We start from the raw sequence: 13,414 nt of genomic DNA on the forward strand, positions 1-13,414 counted from the left end.
ATGGCCACTAGTAAATTGAACAGCGAATGTCTTCCATACAATTTACACAACTGATCCTCGTTAGGTTAAAACAGGAGCGAACCATAGGCACTGCACGCGAGCGTCTGGGCAGGAGCCCCAGATCTAAACACAGGGAACAACATAGCATGATACACCCCAAGAACAAGCTTCTGCGACGAGCCGATGTGTACATTTGTTTGAGAGAGGAATGCAGAAATGTTTGAGACGCTGTGAACTATGTCCGGCACGGAAACAGAATGGTTCGTTAGTAAGTCGTCCTAGCAATAGCATCCTCCAATGTTAGAAGAAGAATGGGTATTTGTACAACGCATAGCCTTCTCTCCATGAAGAGCATTCTGTAGCATAACATGGAGCCTGCAAAATTATTGATGGAAAACCTCTCATGTTAGAAAAACATCCCCACCAGGGAGTTAAGAAGCACGATTTAATAAACTAACTGGCACTTGTATGCAACTGGATGATTTTACTTGAACAGTAGTACTCCCTCCCATCCATATTAATTGACGCTGCTTTAGTACAACTTTGTACTAAAGTTGTACTAAAGCTGCGTCAATTAATTTGGATCGGAGGGAGTACCTTGTGCAATCTAGCCACAACTTAATATGTGCCAAAATAATAATAATTTGGCTGGTTGGACAAAGGTATGTATGCCAAAGAACCAGGGTCGGGGTGCTTATCATCTCTTTGCTAGCCGAGTGGTTATGTTAGTTATTCAATGACACTGGGCCTTGACAGGAAGTTCTGTCCAAAATGTATTTAAGCAATTGCTCTCTAGGCCAAGTCATCACTAAAAGCCCGGGGCTCTCATTTTTGGCAAGGGCACATGGAAGTTTGTTTCACAAGAAAGCGCAAAAGACTTGCGTTTCGATGCTTTGTACAAAGAAGAGTTTGTACAAGCCCTAAGAAGGGGAACACCTGGAGAATACAACTCAGACACCCCTAGCCACTAGCCATTGCCTGGCCTCCGACTTGAATGTGCCAAGTAGGCAAGCTAAGCTGAGCAAGGGAATATGGAAGTGAACCTCTCTTTTGGTCATGCTGTAGGATTAAGGTGGGAGATGGGAGGAGAACTATCATTCGGAAGGATATCTGGCTGCGCAATAACAGCCTTGTTGATTCCTTCCCTAGGCTATTTCCACTTTCTACAAACCCGCGGAATATTGTGAATGAGGCGATTGGAAGTGGTTTACATTGCTTATGTTGTCAATGAGATCTAGTTGGGGAAAGAGACGTGCAATGGAACAGCTTGCTGAACATATGTGAGGGTGTGGTCTTGAACATTGTGCTATCTTTTGATGGCAACTTCAGCAAGCCAACATTTGGCAAAATGATAAGCTGCCAAAAGTTGGCAACTTTTTGTGAGGTTGGCAAGAAAAGTTGGTAGTCAACCAATCACTAGCCAACATTTGGCATTTCCCAAATATTGGCATGCCAACTTTTGGCATCGAACCAATCATGCTCTAGATCCTTTTACTTGGCAATGCAGAACGTTGGGAGGTCCCTTTTAGGCTTCTTTGGAAATGCAAATTCCCCCTGCAAAGTCAAAAATTTTCTCTGGTTAATGCTTAAGAGAAGCATCATTGCCAGAGATGTTCTGCTGCACAGGGGAGGTGTATGCCCAAAAGCTTGTCTCTTCTGCGGGAGTGAAGTGCATCCTAGGTCCTCGAACTATTTCAGAGGTGTCACATCCTCAAGCTATGAAAATAGTCATCCAGGTCCTTGAAGTGCAATGTGTGTGCCATCTATGTCCTCGAGTGCCATCTATGTCCTCGAACTGTTTCATAGGTGTCACATAGGTCCTCAAACTATTTCAGATGTGTCACTTATGTACACACTTATTGCACCTCGAGGACCTAAATGACACTTTTCATAGTTTGAGGACCTCCGTGACACCTCTGAAATAGTTCGAGGACCTAGGATGCACTTCACTCCTGCGGAGGTGACGAGTTAACTGACCACTTACTCTACCTGCCCCTGGCTAGATTTATTTGGAATGTTGTCAGCTGTGTGGTTGGAGCAAACTGCCCAGCCCATAGCGCCGACCATTGTAGTAACGTTTGGCTAAGAGAGTTAAGGGGAAGTATGAAGAAACTTCCAAATATTGGGGTAGCCGCTGTGATGGGGTATCTGGAAGGCTGGGAATTCAGCTTGTTTTCAATCTTTATGGCCCTGTGATCCCACCACAGTGGTGTTTCAGGTTTGTTATTGGCTTAACTGGTGAACAATCTGAAGGTGAAGTCGACCGCATGGTAGCCTGGTAGGAGCTGCAGTTCTGCACAAGGCTGCTGGGACACGTCACATCTGAAGTGTTTTGTGCAGGGAAGAGCTGGACGTCATGGACTCTGACTAACAGGCTCATGAAGGCACAAGGATTGGGCGTTGTTTTCTCCAGTTTGCACTGCTTCGCCGCTGCAGTAGTTTTTCCTTCCCGTCTCTTAGTTACTCCTGTGTGTCTTTTGTTTTTGAGGTGTTCTGTTGCTGATGTTGCCGTGTTATGGTAGATACTGTAAGCATAATTTCTATTAATAGGAAATGGAACCAATATATGAGACTTCTAAAAGTCTGTCTGATGTTTCTCTTACGAGTCAAGATGCAAAATTAAGCTGTGGTCTAATAAGATTACACATGCTTCTTTTTAGGGTCTCAACGAAGCCAGCAAGTATGTAAATAGAAAAACCAAAGTGCAGAACTTACCACCTAGCTAATCCAATCTCGGGTACACACAAGTGCTTCAATTGTCTTGATGTTTAATGTGCTCCACTGCTTATGAATTACTGGGCCCTCACTGCTGAATGCTGCCTCGCAGTGAACAGCAGATGATGGCATTGCCAAGACATCCTGCACCATTTTTGAGAGGGTTGGATACTTCGAAGAATGACTCATCCACCAGTTTAGAATATCAAAATCATCCTTCCGTGGAAGAAGACCATCTTCAAGATAGCTGTCAAGCTCCGACAATAGTTGACTCCTTGTCTGTGCAGTAAGATGCTGATCCCAATCTTCCAATAAATCACTGTCAAATCCATCTATTTCAACATTTTGAACTTCGCAATGTGAAGTCTTAACATTCAGCTGATCCACGGGGGTGCAATATTCATGAAACAATTCCCTCACTATTTCAGCTACATCATTTACATACTTTGTTGCATCAGTGCCAAAAGCTCGTTTAAGACGGAAATCGATAAAAGTAATTTTGAATCTCGGATCAAGAACAACAGGCACTGACAACCACAAGTACGACTTTGCCCAATATTCATTGAATGCTTCCTGCATCTCTCTAATCATGCTAGCAACGTCGGAGTGTTCAGTACATGCTTCTTCTTGCAAAATCGTCCTAACTTTCCATACTTCATGGAAGTACATATTTGCTGTCAGGCAAACAGCCCCAGACATTACTTCAACGACTCGATAGAAAACCCTCAAAATCTTATAGATAGGCTCAACAATTTTCATTTCTTCCACAGATACAAATTCTTCAGAGGGAAGTAACTTCTTGAAATGCAAAAGAACCTCAAGTCTAAAGTAAATTTTATGCCACCATTTTGCATCTTCATGGGGGCACTTCATATCAACATCGTTAGCAACTTCCAAAAGTTGCTGCTGAGTCAGCGATGAAGATGCACGTGCTTGAATAAATCTCTCTAGCAGATCACCGACACGATAAAGCAATGGTTGCCCTTTCGAAAGAACGCTGTCAACCATATCATCCACACAAGCAATATTGTATAGCTCACCTCTAATAGGAAGACAGTTCCTCTGTATAAGCATGTCCTTCAGCTTTGAGATACTTCCACTGTTTCTTATTTCGCTTACAGATGTCAAGCAGAAAAGCTTCCTGTCAAGATTCCACTCTCTTATAGCTTCCCATATGACATTATACGCCCCAACCTCAGATTCTAGCACACAAGCCTCCTTACAGTGTATCATCCTTTCCAAATCAGAAGGTGAGGACCAAAGCACACCAAACTTGATTATTCTCCTTTGAAGCTTCCATTCAGCATCAATAAAATGCGCGGTCAAACACAGGTACTTTACTGTGGGATCGGCTCCATGAGGGACCCACACACTTGCTGATAACGAAACTCGTCGTGACGAAAGTGCAATTTTCTCCTTAAGGTCAGACTTCTCTTTCTGAAACAGCAGAATTGAATATTCTTCCATATCTAGGCTTGAAGCCATGTTAAACACAGGGTTAAGGCCCTTCGCAAATCTTTTCATTTCTTCATGCTCCACAATTGACAGGGGATAGCCATGCATTATTATCATCCTAGTTAGCTCTTGATAAGATGCTTCTTGATCAAATTTCCTGATCTTGATATCTGGAGCACGAGCAGACGACTTATACTGTTCCATTGGGGTCATGTTGTCTGCTGGTAAAGCCAGAATGTGCTGATTTTGACAAGTTTTGTCACTAGAATTATAACCCAAGTGGAACCTGCTAGCATATTCTGCAATCTGAACCTTACCATTTGTCAAGGCAGGTAAAAGTTCATCCTTCACCCTAGATTTAAAAATTGGTACACTGGACAAGAAAAGCCCATCTTTCTGATGATTTACACTAGTTCCAGCCCGTGCTGAACAAGTCTGAGTGTGTTGGTTTAAATCGCATGTACTCTTTTCTGCACTAAGTCGTGTGTGGCAATGGACACAGTCAGCACCCTGGATTCTCCCCTCAACATAGACAGGTGTAAAGTCCATCCATACCTTCGATCTCAATCTGCCGTTCTCACTATGATTTACCAAGTTCATGTCATCAAGTGGCTCTGGAAGAATCTGGTTCACTGGATCAATGTCATTCACACCTACTATGCATGAATAACGCATAAGTTAGTCAGAATATACCTTTAAGATTAAAGATATAACTTATAATAAAGCTGCTGCTTGCACCCTTAATTTACAGTAAAGTGGTAAACAACAAAATCTAAAGCACAACACATTACCCATACCTAATGATAAAGATCCAAATCTTATGCTAAAAAGCACGGATACGAGGACACGGACACGGCGATACGCATCGGGGACACGGGATACGGCATTTTCCAAAAACAGCCACACCGGGATACGGAGAATATATATAAATTAAAAATACACCATGCAATAAGGAGTTAAAGACAAAAGATTAATGAGAAACTGAGATGAGATCAGAATACTGCCCCATTTGCTGTCTCCTTTTTCTCAAGTGTTCAATGATTGAATTAATTGGTCCTCCAGGCCCATGTCATTGCAACTTGCAAAATACATCAAATGCTAGTATTAGAAACTTAAGAAGACATAATCTTAAGTGGTACAGAACATGAAAACAGTAAAGACATTTGCTTTCCAAATGTCCAATGTATTTGGCTCCCAAGTGCAGTATGGTTTGGCAATCTCAAGCTCCCAACATGACGCGGTATTACAAAAATAAACCATAGTACACACTAGACAGTAGACACAACATGACAGCATAACACAGTCCACTCATAACATGATAACTAGGAGCCTTCACTCTCACCCACGGACGATTGGCTGCCGGCGGCGGCGCTCCCAGATGCCATGCTCCCTAACAGCAAGCAGCAATGACAGTCAACGCTCAACAGCAGCACAAAGAAAAGAACCCAACCAAAAGCATTCAAGCAGCACAACAGCATGCAGCTAATCAAAAACCCAAGCAGCAATGGCATGGCCGCACGGGGAAGCTAGCAGCAGCAGCTCAACAGCAAAAAAATGAGTCACAAAGAGATGAAGAGATTGAGGTTACCTACTTGAGCATGGTTGTCGTCGGGAGGAGAGGCTGCTGGTCTTGTGGAAAACAGCGGCAGTGGCGGAGTCGCTGGAGCCTGGAGCAGCTCGTCCCTTTTGTGGCGCTCATGCGTGCAAACCTGCCAATAGTAGGGTTTGCATAGGGCCGTTACTGGCCTCCAGAGGCCCCAAGAGGCCCCACCGTGTCCACAGCATATCCCTATTTAGTTTTTTTTAATTCGGAAAAGATGGGATACTGCAGGATACGCGTATCGCCGTGTCCACCCATACTAGGATGCCGATGTAGCTGTTTTTGCGTGTCCGCGCTTTGTAGATCTTATGTATAGTCGTGTAAAGAATCTTATTTATAATTTAATTGTAGCTTGCCAAACAAAATGCGAATTTGTAACCTGTAATCACTGATCTAGCAGATGAACAATGTGCCAGGTATCCTGAATGTAACCATGTATTCAATTTTCTCATTAAGTTATCAAGTGCAGCAAGAAGGATATAGCTGGTACAATCAACATGACTGCTTGAAGTATGCCATCAGTTGTTGAACTGAGATATTATTAACATACCCCTTAATTAATATCACTAATGTATTAGAAGCTTGATTGCTTAATGCATGGCTGCCATCTAGGACTGTGCATATGATAGCTGTAGGGTTTACCTGCTAGGGACCCTACGTTCCAGCTACCTAAGCGGGTCCTTACCCTACAGCTATCATATGCACTACGTTCCTGTAGGGTTTTAGCTGGAACGTAGGTCCCCAGCAGGTAAACTACGGGAGCTAGTTGATACATCGGTGAGGAGAGGTGTTGATATCCATTGCGTCCAAGAAACCAAATGAAGAGCACAGAAGGCGAAGGAGGTGGGAGGACACTGGCTTCAAGCTGTGGTACACGCAGACAACTGCAAACAGAAATGGAGTAGGCATCTTGATCAACAAGAGTCTCAAGTATGGGGTGGTAGACGTCAAGAGGCATGGGGACCGGATTATCCTGGTCAAGCTGCTAGTTGGGGACTTAGTTCTCAATGTTATCAGCGCGTATACCCTGCAAGTAGGCCAAAATGAGAACTTCATGAGTGGGGACCGGATTATCCTGGTCAAGCTGGTAGTTGGGGACTTAATTCTCAATGTTATCAGCGCATATACCCCGCAAGTAGGTCACAATCAGAACACCAAGTTCTGGGAAGGTCTGGAGGACATGGTTAGGAGTGTACTTATTGGCGACAAGCACTTCATAGGAGATCTCAATGGCCACATGGGTACATCTAACACAGGTTTTGAAGGGGTGCATGAGGGCTTTGGCTATCACATCAGGAATCAAGAAGGACAAGATGTCCTAAGCTTTGCTCTAGCCTACGATATGATCGAAACTGACACCCTCTTTAGAAAGAAAGAATCACGTCTACTGACTTTTAGTAGTTGTCAACACTTTAGCCAGATTGATTTCGTCCTGTCGAGAAGAGAAGATAGACATGCTTGCCTAGATTGTAAGGTGATACCTGGAGAGAGTTTTGTCCCTCAACATAAGCTTGTGGTGGCTGACTTCCGCTTTCGGATTCGTGGCCAGCAGGATAAGCGTGCCGAAGTCGCTAGAACGAAGTGGTGGAAGCTCAAGGAGGAGGCAGCTCAGGCTTTCAAGGAGATGGTCATTAAGGAGGGCCCTTGGGAGGAAGGAGGTGATGCAGGCAATATGTGGATGAAGATGGCGATTTGCATTTGTAAGGTGGCTTCAAAGGAGTTTGGAGTGCCCTAAAGTAGAAGCGAAGCTAAAGATACCTGGTAAGGAGAAGAAAGATTGTCTCAAACGGCTACACCTGGATAGGAGTGCAGACAACATAAAGTACAAGGTGGCAAAGAAGGCCGCAAAGCGAGCTGTGAGTGAAGCAAGGGGTCGGGCATATGAGGACCTCTACCAGTGCTTAGACACGAAGGAAGGGACATCTACAAGATGGCCAAGATCCGAGAGAGGGAGACGAGGGATGTCGACCAAGTGAAATGCATCAAGGACGGAGCAGATCAGCTCCTGGTAAAGGACGAGGAGATTAAGCATAGATGGTGGGAGTACTTCCACAAGCTGTTCAATGGAGAGAATGAGAGCTCTATCATTGAACTGGACGACTCCTTTGATGATACCAGCAGGCGTTTTGTGCAAATCCGAGAGTCTAAGGTCTGCGATGCTTTAAAAAGGATGAAAGGAGGCAGGGCAATGGGTCCTGATTGTAGCCCCATTGAGGTGTGGAGAGGCCTCAAAGACATAGCGATAGTATGGCTAACTAAGCTTTTCAACCTCATTTTTCGGGCAAACAAGATGCCAGAAGAATGGAGGCGGAGTATATTAGTACCAATCTTCAAGAACAAAGAGGATCTTCAAAGTTGTACTAATTACCATGGAATTAAGCTGATGAGCCATACAATGAAACTATAGGAGAGTCATTGAGCACCGCTTAAGAATGACAAGCATGACCAAAAATCAGTTTGGTTTCATGTCTAGGAGGTCGATCATGGAAGCCATTTTCCCGGTACGAAAACTTATGGAGAGATACAGGGAGCAAAAGGACCTGTATATGGTGTTCATTGACTTGGAGAAGGCCTAAGATAAGATACCGCAAAATGTCATGTGGTAGGGAGAAAAGTCTATTTTAAACCTTGACTTTGTACGCGTAGTTGGAATCGAACCTTGAACTTTTAATCCCTGAAATTAGCACCCTGTATTTATCAATCCTAGTCAATCCCGACCCTATGATAGTAAAATCTTGTTTGGTGTAATAGGAAAGAGGTGATCCCAGCCTAAAAAAACTACTCTCACATACTACGTGGGCCCACCTGTCATATGCACCTCCTTCCTTAATCTCCCCCTTGCCTCCTCAATTGATTCATTTTATCTCTCCCTACATGACGGCATGGCAACCAGATATCAATGACACATCACTTGTTGCTGCTCCACGGCACCACCTCCACCCCGTCGCTTCCCTACTCGTACGTCACGCCCGCGCATGACCGACAAGCCCCGGTGCCCCAGCGCTCCGTCCCCCACTCTCCCTGCTCATCGCATGGCACCTGCGCATGGCCGACGAGCCCTGGCCATGCGACGACCCATCCCCAATCACTCATCCTGATGTGATGAGCTCCAGCATGTGGCGGGCGACGACTTAAGGCATCACGGTTCAGCGGCACCGGGAACAACCAGAGCGGTCAGAGACGATGGTTAGTGCGGCGGCGAGATGGATGCAAGTGGGTGCGCACGAGAAGACCTGCTACTACTGCAACCTCCCATCCTGGTGACCTCTGATGGCCCTATTGCCAGTGTGAATGTGCGCCATGCACTCGTCGAGCTGGTGGGCGTGATGTTGCGCACCACAATGGACTCGAGACTCCTCGTTGAGCTACGCTGGTGTTGTAGAGTACTTTTGCACACGTAATGTTCCAACGAAGATTGTTTACTCTCTGGCCGGTCTTTTTGCTTTGGTGATGGATGAGGTCACAAGGGATATACAAGGAGATATCCCATGTTGTATCTCTTTGCGGATGATGTGGTGCTAGTCGATGATAGTCGGATGGGGGTTAATAGAAACTTAGAGATATGGAGAAAAACCTTGGAACCGAAAGGTTTTAGGCATAGTAGAACTAAAACCGAGTACATGAGGTGCGATTTAAGTACTACTAGGCACGAGGAGGTTAGCCTTGATGGGCAGGTGGTACCTCAGAAGGACACCATCGATACTTGGGGCCAATGTTGCAGAAGGATGGTGATATCAATGAAGATGTGATCCATCGAATCAAAGTCGGATGAATGAAGTGGCACAAAGCTTGCGTTCTCTGTGACAAGAGAGTTCCACAAAAGCTAAAAGGCAGGTTATATAGGACGGCAATTCAACCCACAATGGTGTATGGCGCTGAGTGTTGATCGACTAAAAGGTGACATGTTCAACAGTTAGGTGTAGCTGAGATGCGCATGTTGAGATGGATGTGTGCCCATACAAGGAAGGATCGGGTCCAGAATGATGATATACGGGGTAGAGTTGGGACAGCACCGACTGAAGAGAAGTATGTCCAACATTGTCTGAGATGGTTTGGGCATATTCAGCGCAGGCCTCGAGAAGCTCCAGTGCATAGCAGACGGCTAAAGCGTGTTGTAATGTTAAGAGAGGTTGGGTTAGACCATACATGGGAGGAGTCCGTAAAGAGAGATCTGAAGGACAAAAATATCACCAAAGAACTAGCCATGGACAGGAGAGTTTGGAAGCTAGCTATCCATGTGCCAGAACCATGAGTTGATTGCGAGATCTTATGGGTTTCAGATTTAGCCTTCCCCAACTTGTTTCGGGCTAAAGGCTTCGTTGTTGGTGTTGTTGTTGTAGGCAAAAATCAATAAGGTTCAGTTTCTGGTAATTAACGGTGTTGTGTTCTGCTTATTTTGCAAGGTCCTGTGGAAGACATAGTGTCTCGTTTGGAAAAACAGATTAAGATTGAACTAACTGCTGTAAGTTAAGAATATGGATAGTTGCCTATGTACAGGTACAGAGATAGCCGTCTTCTCTTGTTACATATTTCATAGATGGATGCGATATTAAACTATGTTTGCACCAACTTTAACAAAAGCATGTAGCCAAACAGCAACGAATGCAAAAGTGGCTCTACCGAATGGACATACCATAGCACTGTAAGAGACCTAAAACAACACAATTTACATACAGCATATTATGCAAAGTGGTTCCACCAACTGGGATTAGCATAATCCACCTCAATGCATACACATGCATCGGTTACTCAATTACCTAAATTATGACGCATAAAAGAAACAACATAAACATACCATAAGGGAAGTCTGTATCATGCAGCTCGCTCAGGTCAAATCCCTCTTTTGCTCGACAATTATTATGATGTCGCCATAAATGGCTCGTTCCGTTGGAACGTCCATCAGCACCTTTGCAGCTCATGAGAGTATGGCAGTAGTGGCATTCCGCGCTCTGAATCACTCCATTTATATATATAGGCTTGTACTCTTCCCACACCTTAGACCTCTTCTTCCTGAATCTGGAGGCAGAAGCTCCATCAGAATCTATCCCTAACGGCATATTAGCATCACTGTCATGCTCATCCATGTTTTCCATAGCTGCAGTTGATACGACACAATCAATTTTTAGCAAAGCATATGATTGAACTGCAGAGTAGATAAATAAGGAATAAAGCACAAGAAGCAACATCACCTACAGATATAACTTTGAACACAGGAAAGTAAACATTTTTGTAAGCATGATTTTTTACAGAGAAGCATAAAAGGATGTGGTGCGTTGCCAGGCAGATGACTAACCGATGCACGCCTTCGACCCCTACCTCACATCCTCGCCACAGGCCGGGCCTTCGACCCTACATCACATCCTAGCCATGGGCCACTGCCAGCCAGCCAGTCACAGAGATGGGGCCTTCCCCTGCGGCCCTGCTCGCCTCACCTTGCAGCATCGCCTCATCCGACCCCACGCTCTCAGTGGATGGCTGAGTGCGGTCAAACAGCTTCCCCTGGCAGGTGTGTCTGGTCCCCACGCTGCCAGGCACATACTGGTGGTACTCTGGCATGGCGGCAGCATTGGCCTGTAGGTGATGCTCACTTTAACACGACAACTGCCGGCAATTTCTACTTACCTCTCTGAGTGACAGCCAACAAGTGAAAGAAAAAAGTGTGCCTAGGCGTGCACTTAGGGGGTGTTTAATTAAGATTAACTATGGCTTTTGGATTTTGGCCTGTAAGACAAAAAATTCACCTATTTCCCTGCCTGGTTGCAGCCGGAGTCGACAATATCAAAGCCTCTGTTCACTATGTTGATCCTCTTGCCGACAACGCTTGGCAGCGGCAAAAGAAATGTTGATCCTCTATGCAGAGTGTCGACTTCCGGAGCATGATGTACGTTGCTATCGGTGCATACTGGACGACGCCTCCCCAGTTCTAGCTGGGTTTTGCCGTCCACTAGACGACTCCTCTAGGCACAGTGGTGCAACCCTGGAGTCGATGTTCTGGACTTGTATGCCAGCTGTCATGAAGCCAAAATACTAAACATTGCGCCAGTATGCTTGGTTTCGTCACTAAATTTGGCAGCCAAAATACTAAACACTGCGCCAGTCCCGAACGCGAGCCGTCCTATGGTACAACCACAACCTCAGTCGGAATCTGGATTGGCGGGTGCAGTGCTCATTGTAAATCATTGCAAGTCTGGTCGCTTGCGCTTTCTTCTCGATGAAATGACGCGCTGCGTATTCAGGAAAAAAAGGATGGCAAGTAGATCGCCATGAACTTTTGGTTCGAGTTTGCTAACAGTTCCACACTTAATTTGGTACGGTTTCCCCTGAAACTAACACCCACTTATACCCCAACTCTCTTACTAGAAACAAAAAATCAGAGCAGCGGAACATGTCGACAAGGACTAGCACACATCCATAGCAGCAAACAGAGCCGACAGCTACGGAATTCGGAACTGAAAACAAAGGGTACTGGGATCGCGTCGCTTACTGCTCCAAGCACGCTCAAATTCCGTCGGAGATGAGAACGCAGAGCAGGTGAAGAAATCCAAATCAGGGCAGAATCGGGAGTGCTGGAGATCGAAGCCGGCGATGCGGCGGCAGCGGCAGCGGCAGCCGCGCCGGAGATAGAGGTCGGCGATGCGGCCGCAGCAGCGGCAGCGGCCCGGTGCAGACAGGGATCCGGGTAGGGTAGGGTAGGGTTAGGGCGTGGAGTTGGATGATCTGTGGGTAGGTGGGTTCGTCGTGGGTGGCGAGCTCCAGGCCCGACCCAAGTTCCAGATATGGGTTTGGTTAGGTTCAGGGCCCGTATATCCACTGGACCCAGGTTTGGGGTTTGGGAAAAGATCAAGGGATGGATGGAGAAGTTATTTTCTTATGCAGGGAAAGAAGTACTCCCTTCGTCTTAAAATAAGTGACTCAAAAGTGTGTCAACTTTGTATTAAAATTAGTACAAAATTTAGTCATTTTTGAGTCATTTATTTTGGGACGGAGGGAGTACTAATAAAGGCGGTTGCTCAAGCGATTTCTGTATATTCAATGTCATGTTTCAGGCTACCCAAAGGCATATGTGAGAGTGTCACATCATTAATCCGGCAATTCTGGTGGGGCAGCAAGAGGGGGAAAAGGAAGCCCTGTTGGATATCATGGGATGTGTGCACTAAACCGAAGTATTTGGGAGGCCTCGGTTTTCGGGATATTGAGCTTTTCAACTTGTCGCTCTTGGCTAGGCAAGTGTGGCGATTGATTCAAGCTCCCATGACGTTGAGCGCGAGAGTTTTAAAAGCCAAATATTTCCCAAATGTATCTCTACTAGAAGCGGAACTGGGACATAATCCCTCTCAAATTTGGAGAGCGATTTTAGATGGAAGAGATGCTCTATTAGGGGGTCTTATAAGGAGAATTGGGACGGGAGAAGAAACAAAAATATGGGAACAAAATTGGATCCCTCGATCTGGAATGATGAGACCAATTGTGTCTTTGGTTAATGATAAACCTCATTTAGTCTCGGAATTAATCGATAGTTCTTCTGCTATTTGGCGAGAAGATAAGGTGCGAACTGTTTTTCTCCCTGCTGATGCTGATATAATTCTCAGAATACCGCTGTGTACCAGGCATGTGCGGGACTTTTGGGCATGGGGGGAAGACGAC

At 45.4% G+C, this 13,414-nt stretch overlaps 1 protein-coding gene across 7 annotated transcripts; it reads right to left on the reverse strand.

Annotated features, from left to right (window-relative positions):
- LOC119291009 (zinc finger BED domain-containing protein RICESLEEPER 2-like) lies at positions 1 to 12,503 on the reverse strand. 7 transcript variants are annotated; one of them, XM_037569694.1, is made up of 4 exons: positions 12,255 to 12,503; positions 10,566 to 10,865; positions 2,719 to 4,826; positions 1 to 375 (listed from the first exon to the last, which is right to left on the reverse strand). In XM_037569694.1, exons 2-3 carry the CDS (start codon positions 10,861 to 10,863, stop codon positions 2,719 to 2,721), a joined length of 2,406 nt encoding a protein of 801 aa, XP_037425591.1. In that variant the 5' UTR covers positions 10,864 to 10,865; positions 12,255 to 12,503; the 3' UTR covers positions 1 to 375. The 7 variants fall into 7 exon arrangements, with proteins under 7 accessions (XP_037425591.1, XP_037425593.1, XP_037425592.1 ...); XM_037569696.1 differs by having other exon boundaries at positions 2,716 to 4,826; positions 10,566 to 10,786; positions 12,255 to 12,501; XM_037569695.1 differs by having other exon boundaries at positions 2,716 to 4,823; positions 12,255 to 12,501.
- Between the last annotated feature and the right edge of the window lie 911 nt (positions 12,504 to 13,414).

The sequence above is a fragment of the Triticum dicoccoides genome, chromosome 4B (assembly GCF_002162155.2).
Source record: "Triticum dicoccoides isolate Atlit2015 ecotype Zavitan chromosome 4B, WEW_v2.0, whole genome shotgun sequence".
Classification (NCBI taxonomy): Eukaryota; Viridiplantae; Streptophyta; class Magnoliopsida; order Poales; family Poaceae; genus Triticum; species Triticum dicoccoides.